Source organism: Aplosporella prunicola (genome assembly GCF_010093885.1).
Source record: "Aplosporella prunicola CBS 121167 unplaced genomic scaffold K452scaffold_107, whole genome shotgun sequence".
Lineage (NCBI taxonomy): Eukaryota > Fungi > Ascomycota > Dothideomycetes > Botryosphaeriales > Aplosporellaceae > Aplosporella > Aplosporella prunicola.
The window spans coordinates 1-21,904 of NW_022983635.1; the positions used below are offsets into that span (position 1 = coordinate 1).

Here is a 21,904-nt window from a genome sequence, read left to right on the forward strand (position 1 = left end):
TGTGAGCTTGTTTGGGCGTTCTCAGGCCGAGAGTGGGCGATGCGTTGGGTTTCGATGCGCACGATTTGTAGGGAGTACGCTGCCTGGCGTTTGACGCACGCGGCTGAGATTCGGGATCAGCGAACCCCCGCCTGCCTGCCTTCGCCGCTTAGCGGTCCTGCTTGTGCTTGTGCGACAAACAATCAATTAACCATGCCCGCCCCTCAAACACCCACCTGCTCCCTCTTGTTGCAATGCCATCCAACACCTTCGTCGAGGTTTGGTTGAACCAAATAATCCTAGCCGCTACTTCCCCAGATACACTCTCTGGAGCGCCGCTACTGGTCCTCGGCTCCGCCCTCCGCATTCGCGGTTGCAGCCGCGCCGCGTGAAGCGCCGCCGCTTAATGGCCGACATAGACACCGGCCTCGGCCTCGACCCCGACCAAACACTCAAATCTACTGAGCGCAAATGCATCTCCAGCTATCCCGTCTTACATTCCTCGCCTGCCCCCTCCTCGGCCAACCAATCCAAAAAGTCGAAGCCGCGGACACACTTAGTCACAGTCGGAAACTTCAACCAACATGACCAAGCAGTCGGGCAGCCCCGTCAAGTGCATCTCAGATACGTACGACAAGGGCGTTAAACACTTGGAGCTAAGCGATGCTGAGTGTGAGCTGGACACAGTCGGGCGACAGTGCCGGACGCTGGATGAGTTTGATCACTCCTAGGGCGTAATACCGCTTGAGGTCCAGGTGAGCATTGTTTCAGTATAGGTGAACAATCGCTGATTACCTCCAGCCAGCGATCCAGGAATACCTCCTCAACGAGCGACCCACAATCCGTGGCTTTCACTTCGTCGACACACCCAACCCGCGCCCGCTCTTCGAAGTCTAGCGCGAACTAGTCGATGTCAAGGACCCCCGGAAGATATCGCTCAAATATAAGAGCGCGAAGTTTACTGAGCCGAACTGGAATAATAGAGTCTACGCGCAGGTTCTAAACATTACCCTACGCGACCATGAGACCATCACATGGCAGGCTATGTTAGCCCCCCTTCCCCGACCCCGTCCATCATACTGACAGTACCTAGCACCCTCGCGCGTATCTACCCCAAAGATCTCATTCCGCGCGACTACCTCGGCACCCTCGTCGAAGTCAAAATAGTTAATTACGCCGTCCTCCTCGATCCCAGCTATTATCTTTCCCTCCGCCTCGACGCCCTCCTCCACACCGAAGTCCGCCGCCATCCTGCCACCGCATCCCGTACAATCAACGACACCGCCCACGACACGTTACGCCGCAAACCCGTCGCGATAAGCATTAAGACCGAGATGACTGCCGCTAATAAACATGAAGAAAAGGGCCAGCCGGCCGTGTAGGCGGCTAAGTACCTGGAGCGACTGGAGCGCCTATTACAGGACTTGCCGCTTAAGGCGCGGGGGGATTATGACGTCTCCATTAGCAGCAGCGATGGGTAGTGCCGGCCTCCTTTTCGGGCTTAGGCGTACGCTTTTTCTTGGGGGTGATAGGGAGAAATAGGTGTGGCGGAGGCTTTTGATCCCTTCTCGTTCTCGTTATCGTTGTCGTTGGTGGTGGCCTCGCCGTTGGTGTTGGCAGTAGTGTTGGCGTCCTTCTTCTCATTCTTGACCAGCGCCTTCCTGGCACGCTTCTTGGGGGTGGTAGGAGGAGTGGGAGCGTCCTCGCTATCAGAGTTAGCAGTATCAGCAGCGCTGTCATCCTAATGTCGCGGGGCGCTTACTAGGGACACTCCCCTTAACTACCGGATGCCTAATTCGGTAAGGCTCGATAGAAAGTTACCTTCGGGATTTCACGACTTCGCGACGCGTCTTCGCACAACACCTTAACACTTCTTCGCGGCTACCTACGCCACCTACGCCGCCATAGATCTCGACGTACACCTAGAGACCATCCACGACAAGCTCTAGGCCGCTAGAGATATCCTGAAGGCCTTCTCCCTACAACACGGATACGCGCTGAGCGACAGTAGATGGAAGATTGAAGCCCCTGCCGACCCCTAGAATACCCATAAGGTATTCGTGTTTCCAATGTCTCACCCTAATCGCGGAAAGTTGACTCCTAAGCAAAAGCTTTAGGTCGACACTCCTAGCGTTGCTAGTCGCCCAAGGCACATCCGTGCTCAGCTGTTGCATGAAGACCTCTACTGTCTGATCAGTGGCTCTGATACTACTAACTATCAACAAAGATGAAGAAGTTACACCTCGACGACCTCTCATCAATACAAAGAATAGGGAAGGAGCTTGAAGAGGATAAATATAACTGGACATCTAAGATACAGTGGGACCCTTTAGATTAGGCCTATACCTTTTTTTTTTTTTTTTTTTTTTTTTTTTTTTTTTTTTGCTAAAAAGGGAACTCTCGCCCTTTAACAGCGCTGGAGCGATGTTGTGATTATGGATTGCATCTATAACTCAAACATGGAAAAGATGCCTCTACTATAAATCGTGGGTGTTACTCCTATAAGCCGTGCCTGTACTATTGCCTTCGTCCTAACCTATATGATTAAGTTAAGTTGGGTTGAGTTGTATTCATTTATCCTGACTTATCACCCTAGGCAATATTTAGACTAGACTATTCAAATGAGATACTCCAGTAGTAAAAACTATGGTGTTTCAATCTGAGATAGTATAAGGAGAAAGAGATTAAATAAAGGAAAATATTGATATTTGGGTGAAGCCGTGTGAGATAAGATGTAAACGCGGCTTGATTATAAAACAGTAACTGATAACGAGGTTTATATACATGAATAAGTAGGTGTTCGCTTGTAGAAGGTAGTAAGGGGGCATAATGGTGATAAAACAATAAAAGAGCAAAGGTAATATAGCGAATATTCGTGCATTAATGGCCTGGTAGCCTACGACGAAGAGTTTCTCTACTATAGTTAGAGATCTTTAAGTATGTGAGCCCGAATATGTGTCCTAAGCTGGGTATAATCCTTAAAGGTACAGAATGGACAGACTAGAAACTTTAGGGTGAAGCTGAGTGCGTCAAGTAAAGCTTTCCGTCGATTAGTGGGCCGTTTAGTCCTATTAAGGATATGTTCTGCGACTTCGCTAAGTATCCGGAGTATTCTCTCTTGAATCTGTGCTGAGCCGATGTCTAAGGTGGTATAAAGACATTCTTAAAAGAGCGGGAAAGGGTCCTCGCTACTAGTAAGTTTAATTCTAGAGGCCATCATTACAATGTTATGCTGAAACCTTATAAGGTCGTTGAACTGCTAGCCACAGATTATACTTAGACCATCGAGGCTAAGAACACAATATAAGTGTAATTGCGGAAGTAAGACCGTGGTCATATCCGGTAAATAGAGGGCAATTCCGTGCTCGAGTTTTTCGAAGATCTGTTGAAAGCGATACCTGGGAGCTGTTGTATCCCAAAGTTGGTAGTTTCTTTTGGTTGGAGGATATATGAGCTAAAGCTTCGAACCACCAAAGACTGTGTTAACTTGGGTAAGATCATCTATTTAGAGTTCCTAAATTTAGTGAGCAGATGCTAGACAATGGCTACTATAGCAGGATGCTTACCCTAGTGTAAATCCACGAAACCGAGATCGGGTGTCATGTTTACTAAGAAAGTTTGCTTATTTTGAACGTCGAACCTTGAGCGAATTTTATTCTTATAAGCCGGAGCATCCGGTATCTCCACATTTATAACCATCCTCCCGTAGGGGTCTGGTCCGTTCTCGATATTGGCTAGGACGTTAGAAACAGTATCGAAAACTCCTTCATCCTCAAAAGAATATATTTAGATACCCTTAAAGACAATTATTAGTATACGGAAACTCTATTAGAATATAGAGATATTAATGCCTTTTCTCGGCGACCTAACAAACTCCTTATAAACTTCTGTTTAATAAGATGATAGGATGCACCGATATCCCAATGTTCCCTCGCATCTAGAAGCTCTAGAAGATGTTTAAAAGCTTCCTTCACCTCTTCCGTCACGGATGTGTAGTACTGTACGTGTACGGTACGAAGGCTTCGGAGGATTGGCAGAGACTCTATATCGATACCACGACTATAGAGGAAGTCTTCCAAATGAAAGTGTCGTTTCCCGGCCTCTACAAAGCCTTCAGGATCCTGCGACACGGTAGGAGATGGTTAAGGATCTACGGGAGCCTCAGAGGCTGTTCTAACAGAGATCCGGTCCGTTGAAGTTAACTTGCAGTAATGACTGAACCTATCAGAGGCTTTCCAGATCTCTTTACATTCTGGACAAACTTCATGATGGATTTCCGAATGTTTCCTCTGATTGCTATTCCTGGTGAAACGCTTTTTGCAGCCGCGGTGAGTACATCGAAACGTTCCTTCGTTAATTTCTTCCCTTTCATAGGTATCAAGCAATACTGTAACTATATTGTCGGAATTGTAGGATGGGTGTAGGTTGAGCGCAAGTTGACGCAAGTTGAATGCAGGTCGAGTGCAGGTTGAGCGTAGGTTATAAGCGCAGGTTGCCACGACGACGAACTGCCGATGACGTGACAAAATTACTATCGCGTGACACCACTAGGTATATTTAGTCTAGATTACCTAGGTACTCGTCGCAGGCAGCCGTGCGAGTAAGCGACCCAATAGGAATCAATAAAACCTGACGCGCTATATACCGCATTTTCTCTGCGTTCGCTCGACTCTCTATCGTCGAGCTTAGCTTATCAGCCTTAGGGCGCAGCACACACCGGCAGTCCAGCAGGGCAGCAAGCCCGCGCCATTATGCCATACCTAGGCGTACATCTACATATCACTTACCAGTCGGGGTTTCATGGTCATCATACGGAGGTAGCACTGATTATGAGGATGACAGGCTGGAAAAGCGCCGCACAGGCGACTCTAGAGTTCGCTGAATTCATTTCTCTCCGGATAGCATCGAGACGTGCAGAGAATTAGCTAGATGGTGGCTTATGCGACATTGCAGGGAGTCTCAGCCCGTCTCCACTCCTCATCTCGTCTCTCAGGCCACTCGCACTGGCTTCGAGCATAGATGCAGCATAAATGATCAAAGACGTCCTCGGCGCGGAACTTTTCTTTCTTATTGTGTCACCTCAGGACGCGCACAACCCGGCGTCAAGTCGGCATGAAAAAGTCGTCCTGACTTCGGCGAAACCTGTATCTCCGCATTTACAAGTGGAAACCCGATACCAAAACGGATAGTCCTAGAGCTTCTCGAGGTTAATGCAATATGATGCGGCGTTTCGAGGCGGCTGCGGTGAAAGCTTTATAACGGCTTTAACGATGGCTCTTAACGCCGTACGAAATCTAGGTTCCAACTTCGATAAGCAGTCAATCCAGCCGCGAGTTCAACAAGCTATGGCTTTTGCCCTACACAGTTCGTCCGGGCGGTATTTTGGCGGTAGCATGCAGCACCAGCTCCCTGCATCCAACAGACTCGATTCTGACGGCGAAGGCACTCCAACATGGTCATGCCCTGGCCACCCACATGATTCCAGTATTCGACTCCAAGGAAAGGGCAGCTTGCTACCGCTCCCAGTTAAATATGTATAGCTTTGTCATAATTGTCTCAGCGAAAGCTGTGCCTAAAGTTGTATTACAACGGCACAATCGCCACCCACATTAAAAGACGGCAGCGAGCCGCAAAATATGAAACGAGGAACGGGAATGGTACAATAAGGATATTACTAGGGGGATATTACTGCATCTTATCTTTCAGTGGCGGTGATGGCACGCTGTTTTTCGCGGAGGAGGGGGTAGACTTAAGCTATATTTCACATTCCGTATAGAGTTCAGATTTAGTTTATATACTATAGTATGCGAGGCTAGTTCTATTCTTTCGGGAGTTAGGTATGCAGCTCGTTTAACTAGTTTGTCGGCGTCCTCGGCAGCGAGTCTTTTAATATGGGTTTAGTGGAGTATTTATGTGCTTTCATAAAAAATGTAGCAGGGGGTAGCATGGTGTTAAAAGAACGAAAAGGTAAAGTGAATATAGAAAATAATAGGCAAAGAAAGATGGACTAATAGTCCAACATGGCCCCATCCGGATTAGGTTGATACAGCAATCTGAATTCCCTAAACGGCCTCTTGTAACAGTTCTTAGATTAACAGACGGTAGATATACGCGCCAAATAATATTTCATTTAACGTACTTGGAATTCTCCATCATATTTATAGAACATTGTACTTAGGGTGCGCCATGAAGAAAATACAGAAAAGCTTAATACTGCGACAGTTTTATTTCCAACTGCTAATCAACTTTCCTACGTTCCGCGGAGTACAAGTTTGGAGTTTGCTAATTTACACTACCATGCGATGATGGCGATCATGTACGCTCCCTATCCTCCCAGTAAGAGCACTTGTTCCGCTGACCGCAGGATATACAGTGGATATATGTAAGGTTTGTGGGCAAAACCATCTCTACATCTTGTCCACACCCATCAGGGCATCCATATACTCCATTCTTTTTTGTCTCCACTGAGCGCGATTCGTAGAGGGCTCGCGCTAAATCCTTGCCGAATGGACCGACTTCGTCCATCGTATTACGGTAACTTTCATCATTAAGAAGGTCTTCGACGTGGGCTGCTGCGACTTCAACGGCAACATCTCTTAGTCCGCGATCCGTTTCTGGTGTCGTATTGTAGATAGCTTTTACAGCGGGAGGAAACGTTGGACAAGCCCAAGATACCAAAGCGTTGTTGCGAAACCGCGCTTTAGCAAGGTCCTTCATGCCACCCACAGCATATATCTCGCCCATGGCGTACGCTTGCACATGAAAGAGCATGCCTGAATCTTCCGGAACGGAATAGTCGAATCGATAGAGGAATTCAAGCAAGGCCTTGACGATTTCCGGGCTGTCTTCATTCATATGAATGACGCCCTCATTCGCTTCCTATTTTTCAGGTCGGGTTAGTGACAGACATATTATAGTTGGGCCTGTGCAAGTTCCTTAAAGACAGGAAACGGTATTCTTACCTTGAAATTCTTTCCAGGATCGCATGCATTTCTGAACACATTGCTTTGGCTACAGAGAACGAGTTTGTGGACATTGTAAATATCCCCATTGCTGCACTTTACTGCAAGGTCCGAGTATTTACCAGTGTCTAGACACCTGCCGCATCCAGTTATTAGTTGTTTCATACTCAGCCATAAAGCTCATCTGGCCAAGGAGGGGAAAGTACTGACTCGCTCATCCCCACCCTCATATGCACTGAAAAATCTTTGATAGACATGATCTTAACTGTCGTTTGCTTCTTCAAGACGCGGCTGCAGAGGATGTTGAGGAGTATTAGCTGGTTTTAAATAGAGATACTGACGACCCTGCACAAAGGGTTAGGGCATAAGTTAACGTCGCATTCAGGGTGACAAAAATTTAAATGAAAAACACACCATGCAGGAGGCAAGGCCAAAAAGGCACTGTGATCAGACGCTTGTGTAACACAAAGTAATTTCACCGCCATAATGAACTTCTTAGTACCGCTTGCTCCGCATTATTGTTTCTTTCACAGGCTTTTAAATGACTTATGTTATATTAGCCTATCCGGCTATAAAAAATTTGCCGAAGAGAAACCCTATAAACTGGTTCTACGAACTGCTAGCCTTTTAAAAATCGCCGTTGGCACCTATCTTGCCTTACATGCGGAAAGCAGCTGCATCATTCTGTGTGCTTTGTTGAATTAGGAAAAGCAATCCTTGCTTTATTCTGGACAGACTTCTGCCTTGCTTCTACGTGGCGAGAGTCGCGATGTTGCACCCCAGGAGCCTTCCCACCAAAATCAACGTTGATTGCGGGTAAAGGAGGCCTGTTTCCACGATGCATAGAGGAGTTATAGTTAACTGAGTAGAGGGTGTTGGGGGTGATAAAATCTATCGTAGAGGCGATTAGATTTACTACCTCTAGGGAATACGGCTGCTACCAAAGTAGTCCGAGAGACTTTATAACAGTATAATTAGTTCGTCTTTTACCTTCCCTTTTCTTTCACTTTCCTTGAAAAACAGCTTTTTATAGGATGAATTATTTAAAGTCAAATAGCTATACTTTAGACACGCCGAACTCATTTTTTGTTTTTTTGTTTTTTAAATGCTTTACAATTTTCATGTCTTTTATTATGCAAGGAGACACTAATTTTCCACGATGGAACGTTCATACTAGTGGCTCAGGGGCGTAGCAACGGTAGATTATACATACTTTAAGTCTATGGATTGTAATTTATAATTGAAGTTGTTGCCTATTATGAATTCCAGGCTACCTACCGATCATCCCTGTTCTTGCATTGATTTGGTATATAGGAGTGGTGATATGGCAGTTCGACTCTATCGGATAACACACCAAGTTCTTATTCCTTACGCTCAACAATCTCTTTCGGTAATACTGGGAATGACCACAGTCATCATCGATCCACACGGAGACTTGATATTGCAGGTTGAGGATGAATGCATATCAGTATCCTCGAAGGTACTCAGCCTGGTGTCGCCGGTATTTGAAGCCATGATGAAGCCCAATTTCAAGGAGGGGATCGAATTACAGACGGTAAAAAGCACTCAATCGACTATATCATTACACGAAGACGATATCGAGGCCTTAATTATCTTTTGTAAAGTTATTCATCACCGGGCCCACGAAATTCCCCAGGTACCCAGTCCGTCTTGCTTGGAGAAACTCGCCTATATATGCGACAAGTACCAGTGCACCGGCTCAATGAGAGCCTACGGAACCCTATGGCTGCAGAGAAATTTTCAAGAGATTCCTTCTGAGGATCTCAATCGGCTACTGTTATTTGCCTACGTCCTTGACCTTTCAAAATCATTCTCTGTTATATCAGCAGAGGTCCTTTCCCGCCAGAAGGGGCCGTTCGATACTCTTCCAGCTTTATCTAACCATCAGCTCGTACGTCACGATCTCCTTGGTAAGTTAGCCTACTGCATGGTGTTTAAAGCGATGAAACTAAGAGCTTTCAGAACCGTTCAATGTGGAGAAGCTGAGACTCAGTTTAACACTCCACCGAGCTATTATGCAACCGATCAGCAACTTGGTGGGAATTGACTGTGAAAAAACCATGAGTACGATAGGCCGTTATCAATGTTCTCTCAAGAAAAACGGGGTTTATCCCTACGATGACAACTTCGAGAAACAAAGTTTCCGAAACATAGCGGATAAAGTCTCCAGCATATCCGAGATATACATCGACTCTTGCACTTCTTGGAAGTGTCAATGTCAAGAGCTGAAGCGCTCAGGTCTAAGCGTGCGACTGAGACAGGAGATTCAGAGATGGAAAATGTCCAGGCAAGGGGTCTGTCTTGATTGTGTTAAGACCGCCCGCAGGTCAATTGTGGAAGGGAAATGTGGGATACTTCATCTCTAAGACAGCCACCGATACCAAAATGTAATTAAGATTCTATGGAGCTAGCGCGAGGAATTTGACGCTGCTCGTCCCTTTAGATTACTGCTACCTATAGAGGTATATATGCTGCTATCTAAAAGAACACGTTTTCTCTTTGAGATCCCTACTTCCTTGCAGCAGATAAATGTGCTGTAAGGGAGTAAGGTTGTTGTGTGACAATAAATATTAGGGAGAAACACGTGTATTATCGGAGTGATCCTGGCTGACAAATTCTCGTGTCAAAGTTACTAGTAATTCATAGCACTAATTTGATTGGATGAGGTAATAATATTCCCCTATAACGTGTAGAATTAAGCGAAGTGTTTTTCTGCGTAAGATAATTGGAAAACTCAGCCAGAATATCTAAACCATCACAGGATCGAACAGCACTACTAGGGTCTTTACTACCTCTGTATTGGAATATCTTTCTGAGAGTTTTGGGATGGAAATGAGGTTTCCGGGATAATCCAACCACTCTTACTAGCCGATGTACTTATTCTCTCGGTTAATTGGTTTGCAAGTAGGCAGACGCATTCAAACTCCGGCTCATCGGATGAGAATATAGCTCTTGTATCTCATTTATGGATGGGAAGTTAACAAGTTTTCTAAAGGAAACACTTCGTTGTCCTTTAGTAGATTAGTCACAGAGGCTGCGACATCTCTATGTATAACATCTCGTTGAATGCTGACTGCTAACTTTACTACACTTCTGTGACAACCTGCCCTTTAGGCGGCTTTGATGGACCAACGCTTGTGAAGCCATTGTAGCGCCTTCTAAACTGTACTTGTTTCCACCGCAGTTATATCCAAGTTCGTATGGCCTCTTCTCGTACTCCAATATTCAGATCTGTCGTTGCATCTCGTCTTTCCCTGGTTTAACCATGTGCCGGCTACACATGTGCACTGAGTCTTGAAGGCGTTGTTGGGTCACGGGGCTACATTTGACGTTGGTCCCCTGGCGCTCGGCACACTGGCGGAATTCTTCCAGTTTCTTACACCCGCAAGTGTATAGTCGATAGTCTTGGATACACATGCCGGCTACGAATGTTACTAATCGCTAAGCGTTTATTCAGTTTAAAAAGGGAGTACCTTGTATCGCTATTTTATAAATTGAGAAATAATGTTTTTTGATTGAATGTAGGGACGCTGTTATGATTATGTTAATAAAATAATCGATAAATAAGGCTACTTAACAGACCTTGGTACCTTGGTGGATATTGTACTAGTAAAATTGGCTTCAGCGGAGAGAATTTTTGAGGGGAGATAAGATTTATACATTTCTTCCCACCTTCCCTGAAAGCGCCACCAAAGCCAATAAGAACCATCTTGGCTGTTCTATGAGTTATGGCCAATCGCTAGTCTATAAGTTGTCATACCGCTATGTTCCAGTAGTTAGGTTCTGCATAAGCTTACCGCCAGCGACTAATGATTATCCCCGTCTCCAACACGTCGTTTTGAGGCATTTACCTATAAATAGCTTAATTTTTAAGCTAGAAGTTATTCGTGGAACATATAAGCTCTTGTAAGAGATGTTTAATATTGTAGTAGCGGTTAATAAGTGCGGGGTGGTACTAGGAGTGCGGGGTAACACCTTATCATGTCTATGGATTCCATAAATAGATACTAGGAAATCTTTCATAGCACCCAAACGAAAAAGCCACGACAGAACACCTATCTAAAAGCATCACTCCGATATAGCCAAAAGCTTTGCATTATTCCATTGATACTGGTCTGAAGCTCCTCAATGTCGAAAATTCAGCTACTCCAAGCCAGCGTCGACGCAGATGGCCCAAGCGAATTCCGTCTCCTCATCGATGATAAATTCATCAAATACCTCAACATCGATCCCGGCATCTACTCCGTCGACGACATGTGCTTTGAGCCTTCACTAGTCGCCATGCTACCGCCCCTACCGACCAGCGACTGGAACAAAGGCCACCTATCCCGTAGTGTCGAAGCTGGGGACGCAGTCTGTCTTCATGTCATCAAAGACAAAATGCCCTCGATTACAAACACCTGGCATACACGTTGCATCGACTACCTCGACCTCTCTCTTGGGCGTAAACTCCGCTCCAACGTCTATGAAACTACGTGTCCTCAGTTTGATGTTCCAGTCGTGGCCAAATTTGCGCGCTTCGCATGGGAAGTTGCGCAGTGCGATGCCGAAACGCGCGCGTATCAGTGGATCAATGGTCACGGCATTGGCCCCGTATTTCTCGCGCACTTAAGCGAGCATGGCCGTATTATCGGGTTCCTGATAGAGAAGGTTCCTGGCGCTCAGCATGCAGCGCCAGAACACCTTTCATTATGTCGACAGACATTGGCGCGCTTGCATCAGCTTTGTATTATCCATGGAGATGTTAACAAATACAATTTTCTCGTTCATAACGGTAAGGCTACATTGATCGACTTCGATCATACGCAGCGGTGCGAGGATGCAGATATGCTTGAAAACGAGCTTAAATCGCTCGAAGAGAAGCTGAATGAATCTTCTGGTAGAGGAGGCATATTGGTAGGAAGAGGTGCCATCTGAAATACACAGAACCCGAAAGCATCCTATTGAAGTCTGTGCAGAAATGGACCTTTCTCGTAGGGATTGATTTGTTCTTAGTAAAGCGCAAAGGGAGTGGATTACGTGGATTATCGACATGAATGGTCTAAATTTTATACCATTCCATACTAGATGAGTTCTTCTATTGGTACACCGGACACGAGACCTTCGCGACTGTTAGATCTTTATACAACGTGAAATCATCTGCCCAATTTGAGAGCCTTACTCTCGGTAATGTTCCGTTACCTAGGAATCATCCGACATGATAGCCGTCCTGAATATTACCGCATTCTTCCAAATGCTCTTTAAATGATGCTTCCGTAAATCTGCGCCTGAAATGTTTCGGCCTGGAGCCGTATGACCTCTGACAGCCGATACAGTAGAAACCACGTTCCAACTTCAAGGTGACTCGATTTAGCGCCGGCGCATATACGATTGCCAGGAACCGGAGCACGTTACTAGACTTGCCGTCGAAAGGTTCTTTGGTCCGTGTTCGACGTCCCCAATGGGTTGTTGATCCGGCTCCCTCTTGAGCTGAACTCGATATACACCGTTCCATAGCTTCTTGGGACCCATGAAGCTCAATTCCTGCTTGGAAAGCGGTCTCGAAGTCGACTAAGCACAGCCGCCTGTGACTCTTTTTCTCGTTTGGCGAGTATATGCCTGTAATGCTCCTCATGCGAGGCAGCGTCTTGACTGCCTGCGGAGTGATACCAAATTTTTTGATCGCATGGCTGTATCGAAGCGGAAGATAGGAACCATCTTCAGAGAGACAGAGGAAGCAGACACGCTTACAAGTAAGGAGGTAAAGATAGCCGCCGAAATCGCCGCAACGTTCGCATTGAGCTGTGCACAGCTTGTCATAGAGAGTTTCGCAAGTGATCCAGCGGCCCGTTTCAATGGCAAGGATTCCACGGAGTGCATTACTTGCGTGAGTAGTAATCGCTTTATATTGAGGAACAGAGTCCACCACCTGCATAGCCCGTCGGTTGATGCGGCGAAAGTCCGTTAGAGTGCGTAAATCAAGCTGAGAAACCATCATATGGAGGAGCTCGAGAGGCAAAGCATCTAATACACCGAGGTTTTGTTGAGGCGTATCGCGGATATGATGGCCGTTGTCGAGCGGACAGCCGATAGCCAGATTGTTGTCGTCCAGTGTGTAGTCTCTTAAGTTGAGTCGTGGATATGTGAGTCCGGTCAACTCAGCTTCCATCTCGCTGGTGAAGTAGGAGACGTGATGGCACTACTGGTTGGGAATAAATGTAGGTGGGGGCGCGGAAAAGGACGTGGCGAGTTGTGTTATGTTAGGTCACGAGAGCACAGAAGCGATCGCGAACACTAGAAATATTCTACACGTGACATGCTAGCATTTGGTCAAGCATAAACACGAAAGCTGTTGCCAATGCTATAGTAGCTATTGCAACTGAAAATAAATCCATCACACATGTGGTTCAGTTATACTTTGAGCAGCTATTTTGTCTGGCGACTGCTGTTACGGTTGCTGGGCGACTCATTGATTGACGGTTCTGCTGGCCGTCCCCGCCTTTCGGATCTTATAATCTTCCGACGGCACAGCGCGAAGTCAGATCGCTGAGAAAAGCTCAGTGAGAGCGTCCGGCGCGGAGCAGCAACACTTCGCAGCCGCACGCAACTATAGCAGCACCACTCTCAGTAGCAATAGTCCGGTGCCCGCCGTACGCGCGACAGCCGTTTTGATGTTCCTATATAGTTTACGACGCAAGCTATGTGTCGCAGCTTACTCGGGCACACCCGCTAGGCCGCTACCTGTAGTACTAACCTACCTACTCCCGCCCCTCCCCTCCATCTCCATCGTGTTTGCTTCCCTGAACACAGCCCACGAGCCGCACAATGGTACATCCCCCGGCCACTGCGCCTAAACTACCCGCCCCACTAGTCCACCCGTCTACCTTCCGCAGCGTGCGTATCTCGCCACCGCATCCCTGCCCCACTCCGCCCCGGCGCCAACCACAACGCTAACCGGAGCAGGCAGTTTGACGGGCAGCTACAGAGGTACATTACGACGCGAGGCGTCTGACGGATGGTCCGGGTCAGTGTGCTGGTACGACGAGCCCGTGGCATAAAACGAGTGAGCCAGCTCACCACCGTCGCAGCACACGCCGCAATACCAGTACTGTCAGGTTGGCCTGCCCATTAGGGAGGGAACGTGTGTTTTACTAATCTTGTGATTAGGTGCTGGAGTAGTAAGGGATCTAGAGACAGAAGGACCTAAGTGTAGTGCCGACGTCGCGATGCGGATATATGATCAAAGGCTAACCAGAGCGAGAGTAGTTGGGTGCGAATGTGCGAGATTATCCGGTGGATCGTGTAAACAATAGAATTCCAGAGGGAGAGGCGCCCGCTCGACAGTTTTTTGGAGGTTATGAAGATGGACCATCGGCGTTTTCTACAGATCGGCCCAGATAGAATGGTTTGGCAACGCCATAAGAAACAACCTATCCGGGCAGAATCGCGGTCGCTCTAATCGCTATTGGTATAACACACGCGTTTTTCGCATACTTGCTGTAACCACAGACACATGAAGCAGACAATAGAAAAAAAAAAATGGCTGAAACCTCCCCCCAAAGCCCACCGTCCACTGCTGCTACAGCCCCACCAAAAATCGCAATACATTGAACGCTATGCAACCTAGGCTCGCAGGCAAAGTGCGCCGAGGTTGTCTTTCCCTTGGTCATTTTTCTGGTTAGTTTTGCGAAACAGCTGCGCTGTGCTGGGCATGTATACAGTACCATGCGAATTGATAGGCCAAGGGCTAAGAGATACTTCTTATGTGCCGATTATACCTCTCTACTACCACCGAAACTGGTACCACGGATTGTGCCACATTATGTTGTAGTGGAAGTGTTGTAGTTCGTGCCGTGAAGTGTGAAGCGAAATGATGGCGGCAGGCGAGTGCTGAAAGGGGTATATTAATAAACGCCTAGAATGCAGTGTTGACGAAAATCGTGACCAGCGATATTGGTATCGCAATGTTAAAAGTGGTGTAGTGTCATACTGGAAGGAAATGCCGGTAGTAAGTGCTGGAAGCCATCTTATGAAGTGGGTGCCAAGTGAGGGAAGCAGAGGAATGGAGAGGCCAGCTTGCTGTTGGAACTCGAAGCCAGCTGCGAAGGACATATGGGAAGGATATCAGGTGTAGCAGTACCTCTGCTCCCTACGGAGTGCGGAAAGCCGGGTCCTCCCTCTCTATGCTTCCAGCCACCATCTTCTTTCTCTTCGCCCGCATCTCCTCTTCATATGGCCTTACTGCCTCGAACATTGGCCTCTTCCTGCCCCCGATCATATTCACTTTCCGCATATGTTCCTCCTCTCCGTCCTCAAGGTCCTTGCAGAGGTCTGCGAAGGAGATGTCGATGGTAGTGGCCTCTATAAGGGGGCGCCATTCCTGTGGGATAGTATCAAGGTCGATGGCGTCTAGAGGCACGAAACATTCAAGCGGGAGGCGAAGGGTACCAGGTAGATGCTTGCCGGTTTCGCTGCGGAAGGCCTGTGAGGAGTGTTAGTTAAAGATGTAAGTAGGGCCTATAGGAAGATGTACTTCGTCCATAACCTTTACGGGCGCTTGGAATTTCTTTTCCGTTCCAGTAGAGTCTTTCCTTGTGACAACGCCTGGACGCCATACCGTAACGACCGCCTTCTTCGATGGTTGGGACTTCTTCATGCCGCGTGCTGGCGCAGTAACCCGGCCCGGAGGCGTGTACTCGAGCTTCATTTCAACCATGGCTTCGATGTTAAACTCAGACCCAGCGATGAAATCCTTGGCGAGTCCAGATAGGTCCTTGAGCTTCTGGCTGTGGCTCACTTCAATGATGGGAGAGGACCAGATTGCGTGCTTGTTGCTGTACTGGGCGTCTGGATACCTGTTGCCTTTACGCGAGAGCTTTACAATGGTTGATAAGGCGGGTGACGAGGGCGTGTTGGTGTCGATATCAGCATCAGCGCCGTTGATATTCAGGGGGACTGCGGCGCTCCCACGGGGACGTATATCGGCGATGACGGAGGCTAACTCGAGAGATACGGCCTTTAGCCTTTCCAGCTCGGCTTCGATCCGACGCTCGAGGCTCTTGCACATTGTCTCATGGACATGAAGTGGGCCACCCACTCGAAGAACAAGCTCCTCGTAGCAGTTGCTGTAATCGCACCGGACCGTATGTAAGAACCAGTTTGCGAAGTCGTCCTCCTCCTCGATCTTGTCGAGCAGCTTATGGTATTCCTCGACTGACACGCTGTATTTTGCCCAACCCGGCGACGGATGCTTCCATACGCCCTGCCGTATATCCTTGAGGGTGCGGATGAGGCCTGGAACACCGATCTGTTGGGGCACGGCCGGATTGATCTCGGTCTGTGTCTCGGTCGCAGTCACGTCGCCTGGTGAGCTGGTTTGCGCAGGTGAGGGCGGGAGTGCCGGGCGCGGAGGTGCGCGACCGTGAGGGCGAGAAGCGGTCTTGGGCGTGCGGAATCCAGCAGCAGCAGCAGTGGGAGAGAAGGACCTCGGTGGCGTGGACAGCGCAGCCATGGTGGAGGAGGAAGCGGAGTGGTTGGACGACGGCATTTTTGGGGGTGGACATGCGGTCGCGGGCGCTTATGTACGTAGGTAGGGCGCGGTATGAAGGACCCTTGGACGGAGCGTGGTGTTAGGCGAGCGGTTGGCGGCGATCCCCCACAACAACCGGAGCTCGAGACACGACAAACGCGTCCACCACCTCGCCCGCCACTCCAGGATCTAGCCGTCGCTCGCACCTTCCCTCCCACCCCCCGTACCCACCCTCCACGCGCTTATACGCGCACACGCGCACACACAAGGCACAGACGATGATGGCTGAGTTAGAATGAGATCGAATCAAAGGATCATGACAGGCGTCAGTCTCCTTCGCGTCATACAATTCGGCGTCGGAACTCACCGACAGTGGGCCATCAACTTTTCGCACGGTCGCACAACAAACGAAACACCACCCATTGACCAGCACACGGCACTGCACGTCACTCAATTCGACCTGGATTCGACAGCCTAGTCAATTCTTATTAATATTTTGTCTGATAGCCCTTCGCCTGATAAACAGCTTCCCACCGGTCCTTCACGCTGTGGCTTAGGGCCGCCGGCGTCAGCTCCGTTACCTGCTCCCACGCCCCGGGCAGCCACGCTCGAAGCCGGGCTTTAACCCTGGTCCGACTTTCGTCTAATGTCTCCAGCTCAGGATGCAGCTCCATCAGCTTCACTTTGAGAAGGAACCAAAGGTTTTTCTGAGGGTTGAGGTCAGGGGAAAATGGCGGATGCTCGACCGGGCGAATGCCATGCTTGGCCAGCCACTGGCGGAAATGCTTAGCTGTGTGGATGGACGAATCGTCCTGCACAAAGCACATTTCTGGATCCAGCGTTGTCTTAAGGATCCTGCGAAGGACTTTGAGGTAACTCCTCGCAGAGTAACCGTGTTTTCTCGACTTGGGATCGCGGACAAATGGCCACACACTCGCTCAGACCGTACCGGAGCGAGAACCCAGCCCATCCCATGCAGCATCCTTGTTTCCCTTGCACCTGGGACTTAGTCTTGTCATGATGGAACTTTCCAACACCCAGCCGGCAAAATACTCACTCTGCTTTTTTACCAGAGCCTCTTTGAATAGAGCACTCATCACAGAAGAAAAGTTATCTCAGTATTCTTTAGGTTTCTTTCTATATTTCTTCACCATCTAGTATCTCTTTCTTGCGCTCTCTTTAGTAATAAAAGGCCTCTCTTTAGCACGCCGTTTTATTAAATTATGATCTCTTAGAACACGGTATATTGTAGATTTACTACAATTTTATAACTCTTTTATAGCTTGCTTTAGGGTTCCTGTTAATACGACGTACTATCTGTCATTGAGTACGTATATTAAGGATCTTTTTACGTCCTGGCCTTGGGTCTGGATCGATTTGTTGTGTTGTTGAGAACCGGTGAAGCGTGTTCAGCACGGTCGTCCTGGGAACATGTGTGATCCTTGAGATTTCATCTTGGCTGTGGCCCAGACCGCCGGCGGTAATGATTGAGACGCACTGGTCATGCGAGAGATTGGCGCCTGCAGGTGCTTGTCCGCTGATTCGATCTGTGAAAAAGAACTCCATGGTTGTGCTGTAAGGGGTGCGACGTACTGGGGTGTAGCAAAGTTTCTTTGTTGATGGGCCCTGTCGGTGAGTTCCGACGCCGAATTGTAGGGCTCTTCCTATTCTCACGGTCGCAACATAACTACTTAAGCGCGTGCGCGACGTACGACCTCATGCCCGCCGCCTACTAATACAGTACTACCGCTAGCTACATAGCTACCTTACTATAATTACGTCCACCCCTCTGGGCTCTTCCCCTCTTGCTGTTGTCAAATTCCGCACGCCTAAAGCCGCGAACGCTTCTCCCCGCGCCGGATATGTTGGGTCTCGTTCGCACGCTTAGGGACATAAAGTGGATGGCGTGGGAGCACCCGTTGCCGCTGGGTAAAGTACCACATCTCATTCGACGAGTGCCCCGAGCTGCTAGGTTAGGTCGAGTAGAACAGCGATTTCGCCGAGTGGTTTAACGACACGGTGCGGTACGATTAGTAGCGCCTTCGAGGAGTTTGTTGTTCGCATAGCTCCGCCGCTCGCTCTCTATGAAAGCTTAACCGTTAGCTTCGTTAAGCGGATAAATAGCAGGCTAGATGAACTGATGGCCGTATCGCCTAGGCTAACCTCCCCGCTCGCCGGCGTGGGATCCCTTGGCAACACCCGTGTCCGCCTTAACGCTGACGCTGAATCCAACACCGAGACCGTTGCCGACGAGCTTAGTCTCAATGCTAACGTGCCTACGATACCCCTCTTTCACCCTCTATATTATCCTTTACATTAGTCTTACGTAAAGACGAAAGGTCGCAAGACAGGCAGTTCTACCATTGCAAAGTCCGCTGATCCTCCATTATTGTCGAAGTGGACTATAACTAGAAGCTTCAGGGCTTGCATAAAGTCGCTGAGGGCTATATCTGCGGCACTGGCGGTAGTATTCAAGCTGCGATCGGCTTAAATCTTAATAATACGCCTCCCGACCGGGCTAAGGCACGTGTATTGATATCCGAACTCGAATTCTAAAGCGACTCGAAGCGGAACAACGTGACGCGAAGTAACGTATCATCTATACATTATATACTAATAATTAACTTACTCAACCTACAGCGTACCAACTACCGGGTTTATTTTAAAATTATTTATTCTCCGTACTCTTCTCCAAACCCGCTGGGTAATTAGCGTCGTAATTGCTAGCATTTCTTTATCTCCGGTGGGCTTTCGGGACAGTATTATTCCGCAGTAGTAGCTAGTATGATATATCACAGTTTAAATGTTCTACTGTTAAAAGTTCTTAGCGAATACTTTCCCCAGGAACTCATCCAAATTTAACTAGAATTCATGATTAAAGCTCTAACATTAAACGCTCTTCGTCACTCTCAATGTCTTCTTCTTCCACCTTCCAACTGAGATCATGACTAGAAATAACTCCGTCTACATTGGTTTCCTTGGGACATCCACCGTTGCTTTGAAAATCATTGTTCACTGTGTGTATCCGCTCAATTAATCCTTGTAGCAGTTCTCCCGCGATATTTGTAAGGCGGGATTCCTCTTCAGCACCATAGGCAAGAAGGTAGTTTTTTCTAATATCAAGCGCTTCCTGCTGCTTCTGTATTCGGAATAGCTGTGAACTGATTTCAGATTCTAGCAGCATCTTTTTCTGCTCCATTTCGTGGAGGTGGCTCTGGACTTGGGTAAGAAGATCCTGTAATTTTCGAGTGCGTACAGGATCTCGTAGCATGTCCGTGAGCTTTACTGCATACTGAAGGAGATTTATTAGCTCTCCAGTAGGTAGCGGCGTACGGTGTACTGCGGTATTGCGTAGATGCCTTAAGTGCGAAGATATGCTGTCGAATGTGCTATTATGGAAAGGGAGGTTTTCAGAATTAGAATGCCTCTTAAAAATAAAGAGCCACGCTGTCAGTTCTCCCGCTGCTGCACATGTCCACCCCTGTTCACTGAGTACCGTAGGAAGCCGCTGTCTAGCGAAATCGAAGCAAGACTCCTCAAGAATATTTTGGATTCCAGATAGGATATCATGTTGAATCTTATATGGGAACTGGCTTCGTTGTACAGAGAAAGAGATGTTGTCTTCTCCTTTGATCGGTGTTTTTGAGGCCTCTATAATTAGCGTTCGTTAGCTACCTCGCCTATAGGTTGAGAGCTAGGCTTTTGATGACTTACTAATCCCTTGGGATTCCTGACTGATGCTTTCAATCTTGTAGTCTGTTGTGTCCATATCTTGTTGGAGCAGCCTGGCATGAGGTACTACCGCACTCTTCGTAAATCTTATGCTTTTGTCGCATTTTTGAGTATCCTTGACGGTAGTATTATTGAGCCTTGTATTGGTCGCTGTTTGAGATTCAAACCTCCCAGAAGTCAAAAGAGTTTTAAGAACACGGACAGTCCTGCGAAATCCATAACCCTGGAGTAGAGCTTTCCGTTTAGGCCAGTGCTGAAGAGCTACTCGACGGATATGTTTCGCTTTTCGCAAGCGAGCGTTTTTGCCTGTAAAAACAGTGCGATAAGCGAAAAATATGCGCCGGGACTCTTCTTCGGAGGACATAAGGTATCAACGGAAAGACGCCCGTTCGTGAGCGTAGGTCACCAACGATTAACATACGGAATCATGATGAGGCTGAGGATAGCGTGAGAATGTAACTAATGTGAAGATAAGCTCACATTCTTATGTTTAGCCGGTGCGTGTTATGTAGCAGGCCAGCACCAGGTCTGTGCTTCTAGTTCACCAATGATATGAGTACTGGAGCCGCCGCTCAGACGTGGCCTCTCTCCGCCCCCACTCATTCCGATCACCGACGTCGCCTTCGCGCAGCTTAGCTCTCCTTCCCGCAGCTTCAGCCTATAGACATGGCACTTCGCTCCGATAGATTTGTAACATGGGTAAAGGCGCCATATATAAGGCATGGTGGAGCTTTAGCTGTAGAAACTACCGCAGTAGTACGAGCGTAGCTGCGCCAGTAGGGAGATGTTGTGGAGACGACGGCGGGGTGCTTGGAAGCATCCGTCGCCGCGTTGGGCTAAATACCGCGTCTCGGTCGAGACGTATTCCGAGCTGCTACGGCGCATTGGTGACGATCGCGACAAGCCCTTCAAAGGCTGGTTTAACGACAAGGCTCGCTACGATTACAGCAGCGCCAACAAGGAGCTCATTCTTCGCATGGCCGCTACACCTCTCCATAACTGCTTATACGCCTTTATTGTGAAGCGGACCGATGATAAGCTAGCTAAGCTGAGGGCTCAACATCTTATAGAGCTAGGCTCCGCTCTCAAAGGCGTGCGTCCTTGCAGCATCCGTTTCGATGCCTCCGACACCGACACCGACGAGCTAAACCTCGACGCCGACCCGTTCACGTCACCCTCCATCATGCCGCCCTTTCGTCCAGACTAAAAGGCACCAGATAACCAATTCCAGCACCGCAAGGCACGCTGGCCTTCCATCGTCTTCGAGGTCGCGTATAGCTAGAAGGCTAAGGACCTACCCCTTATCGCCGACGACTATATACACGAATCGCGTGGTAACATCAGCGCAGTCATCTGCTTGAAACTCGAGTACACGCCTCCTACCAGGCTACAAGCAATACCACGCGCCATAAAGGCGCCAACGCCTCCGCCTCCGCTATCAAAGCAAGCGCGAGTCACTGTCTGGCACCTTCAGAAATTCATTGAGCTTTTCCAAGGCAAGCAGGTGACCTACAAGGAAGTCACTACAGTAACGGACCAAGTACGCTTCCCCTCCCCAAACCCTTTCTTTTACGTTTCTATATCAACCCTTTCCGCGTATATTTTCCATACTAACAAATCCCTACAGGTTTTCCGCGGCGTCACCTGCCAGTATATACAACACACACGAACCATCAGAAGGGAACGTAGCAACTAGCGCTCC

At 48.2% G+C, this 21,904-nt stretch overlaps 12 protein-coding genes across 12 annotated transcripts; 5 read left to right on the forward strand and 7 right to left on the reverse strand.

The window, feature by feature from the left end:
• The first annotated feature begins 878 nt into the window (after positions 1-878).
• Positions 879-1,401, forward strand: K452DRAFT_16436 (uncharacterized protein). Its single transcript, XM_033535704.1, has 2 exons — positions 879-1,023; positions 1,076-1,401. Exons 1-2 carry the CDS (start codon positions 1,001-1,003, stop codon positions 1,359-1,361), a joined length of 309 nt encoding a protein of 102 aa, XP_033391185.1. The 5' UTR covers positions 879-1,000; the 3' UTR covers positions 1,362-1,401.
• A 79-nt stretch (positions 1,402-1,480) lies between these two features.
• Positions 1,481-1,885, reverse strand: K452DRAFT_303516 (uncharacterized protein; the record flags this gene model as incomplete). The annotated part of the gene is made up of 2 exons (XM_033542734.1): positions 1,481-1,685; positions 1,878-1,885. The coding sequence occupies 2 exons, from the start codon at positions 1,883-1,885 to the stop codon at positions 1,481-1,483; spliced, it is 213 nt and encodes a 70-aa protein (XP_033391186.1).
• A 1,886-nt stretch (positions 1,886-3,771) lies between these two features.
• Positions 3,772-4,413, forward strand: K452DRAFT_293185 (uncharacterized protein). Its single transcript, XM_033541517.1, has one exon. The coding sequence runs from the start codon at positions 4,191-4,193 to the stop codon at positions 4,401-4,403; it is 213 nt and encodes a 70-aa protein (XP_033391187.1). The 5' UTR covers positions 3,772-4,190; the 3' UTR covers positions 4,404-4,413.
• Positions 4,414-6,471: 2,058 nt separating this feature from the next.
• K452DRAFT_215462 (uncharacterized protein) lies at positions 6,472-7,079 on the reverse strand (the record flags this gene model as incomplete). The annotated part of the gene is made up of 2 exons (XM_033536240.1): positions 6,472-6,858; positions 6,942-7,079. Coding segments are annotated over 2 exons (525 nt in total), but the record flags the coding sequence as incomplete, so codon positions are not given.
• Positions 7,080-8,343: 1,264 nt separating this feature from the next.
• K452DRAFT_239296 (uncharacterized protein) lies at positions 8,344-9,328 on the forward strand (the record flags this gene model as incomplete). Its single annotated transcript, XM_033537718.1, has 2 exons — positions 8,344-8,872; positions 8,925-9,328. The coding sequence occupies 2 exons, from the start codon at positions 8,344-8,346 to the stop codon at positions 9,326-9,328; spliced, it is 933 nt and encodes a 310-aa protein (XP_033391189.1).
• Positions 9,329-9,931: 603 nt separating this feature from the next.
• Positions 9,932-10,577, reverse strand: K452DRAFT_281471 (uncharacterized protein). Its single transcript, XM_033539495.1, has 3 exons — positions 10,545-10,577; positions 10,436-10,492; positions 9,932-10,384 (listed from the first exon to the last, which is right to left on the reverse strand). The coding sequence occupies exon 3, from the start codon at positions 10,377-10,379 to the stop codon at positions 10,188-10,190; it is 192 nt and encodes a 63-aa protein (XP_033391190.1). The 5' UTR covers positions 10,380-10,384; positions 10,436-10,492; positions 10,545-10,577; the 3' UTR covers positions 9,932-10,187.
• A 513-nt stretch (positions 10,578-11,090) lies between these two features.
• Positions 11,091-11,879, forward strand: K452DRAFT_313963 (uncharacterized protein; the record flags this gene model as incomplete). The annotated part of the gene is made up of 1 exon (XM_033543716.1): positions 11,091-11,879. One exon carries the CDS (start codon positions 11,091-11,093, stop codon positions 11,877-11,879), a length of 789 nt encoding a protein of 262 aa, XP_033391191.1.
• On the reverse strand, positions 11,801-13,150 carry K452DRAFT_293187 (uncharacterized protein). Its single transcript, XM_033541518.1, has one exon. It carries the CDS (start codon positions 13,108-13,110, stop codon positions 12,151-12,153), a length of 960 nt encoding a protein of 319 aa, XP_033391192.1. The 5' UTR covers positions 13,111-13,150; the 3' UTR covers positions 11,801-12,150.
• Positions 13,151-15,090: 1,940 nt separating this feature from the next.
• On the reverse strand, positions 15,091-16,452 carry K452DRAFT_303518 (uncharacterized protein; the record flags this gene model as incomplete). The annotated part of the gene is made up of 2 exons (XM_033542735.1): positions 15,091-15,423; positions 15,475-16,452. 2 exons carry the CDS (start codon positions 16,450-16,452, stop codon positions 15,091-15,093), a joined length of 1,311 nt encoding a protein of 436 aa, XP_033391193.1.
• A 240-nt stretch (positions 16,453-16,692) lies between these two features.
• On the reverse strand, positions 16,693-17,713 carry K452DRAFT_281479 (uncharacterized protein). Its single transcript, XM_033539496.1, has one exon. It carries the CDS (start codon positions 17,295-17,297, stop codon positions 16,959-16,961), a length of 339 nt encoding a protein of 112 aa, XP_033391194.1. The 5' UTR covers positions 17,298-17,713; the 3' UTR covers positions 16,693-16,958.
• A 1,596-nt stretch (positions 17,714-19,309) lies between these two features.
• Positions 19,310-20,656, reverse strand: K452DRAFT_260619 (uncharacterized protein). The gene is made up of 2 exons (XM_033538539.1): positions 20,185-20,656; positions 19,310-20,121 (listed from the first exon to the last, which is right to left on the reverse strand). Exons 1-2 carry the CDS (start codon positions 20,564-20,566, stop codon positions 19,346-19,348), a joined length of 1,158 nt encoding a protein of 385 aa, XP_033391195.1. The 5' UTR covers positions 20,567-20,656; the 3' UTR covers positions 19,310-19,345.
• A 157-nt stretch (positions 20,657-20,813) lies between these two features.
• Positions 20,814-21,904, forward strand: K452DRAFT_16533 (uncharacterized protein). Its single transcript, XM_033535713.1, has 2 exons — positions 20,814-21,742; positions 21,830-21,904. The coding sequence occupies exon 1, from the start codon at positions 20,987-20,989 to the stop codon at positions 21,407-21,409; it is 423 nt and encodes a 140-aa protein (XP_033391196.1). The 5' UTR covers positions 20,814-20,986; the 3' UTR covers positions 21,410-21,742; positions 21,830-21,904.

What these genes read in the sequence shown, in the direction of transcription:
- K452DRAFT_281471 (XM_033539495.1), bottom strand. Translation starts at nt 10,379, where the DNA reads ATGTGTATCCAAGACTATCGACTATACACTTGCGGGTGTAAGAAACTG.
- K452DRAFT_16533 (XM_033535713.1), top strand. Translation starts at nt 20,987, where the DNA reads ATGTTGTGGAGACGACGGCGGGGTGCTTGGAAGCATCCGTCGCCGCGT.
- K452DRAFT_16436 (XM_033535704.1), top strand. Translation starts at nt 1,001, where the DNA reads ATGAGACCATCACATGGCAGGCT. An exon ending in AGACCATCACATGGCAGGCT is followed by an intron (nt 1,024 to 1,075) that starts ATGTTAGCCCCC and finishes AGTACCTAGCAC; the next exon opens with CCTCGCGCGTATCTACCCCA.
- K452DRAFT_281479 (XM_033539496.1), bottom strand. Translation starts at nt 17,297, where the DNA reads ATGTGCTTTGTGCAGGACGATTCGTCCATCCACACAGCTAAGCATTTC.
- K452DRAFT_260619 (XM_033538539.1), bottom strand. Translation starts at nt 20,566, where the DNA reads ATGTCCTCCGAAGAAGAGTCCCGGCGCATATTTTTCGCTTATCGCACT. An exon ending in TCAGGAATCCCAAGGGATTA is followed by an intron (nt 20,122 to 20,184) that starts GTAAGTCATCAA and finishes CGCTAATTATAG; the next exon opens with AGGCCTCAAAAACACCGATC.
- K452DRAFT_293187 (XM_033541518.1), bottom strand. Translation starts at nt 13,110, where the DNA reads ATGGAAGCTGAGTTGACCGGACTCACATATCCACGACTCAACTTAAGA.
- K452DRAFT_293185 (XM_033541517.1), top strand. Translation starts at nt 4,191, where the DNA reads ATGACTGAACCTATCAGAGGCTTTCCAGATCTCTTTACATTCTGGACA.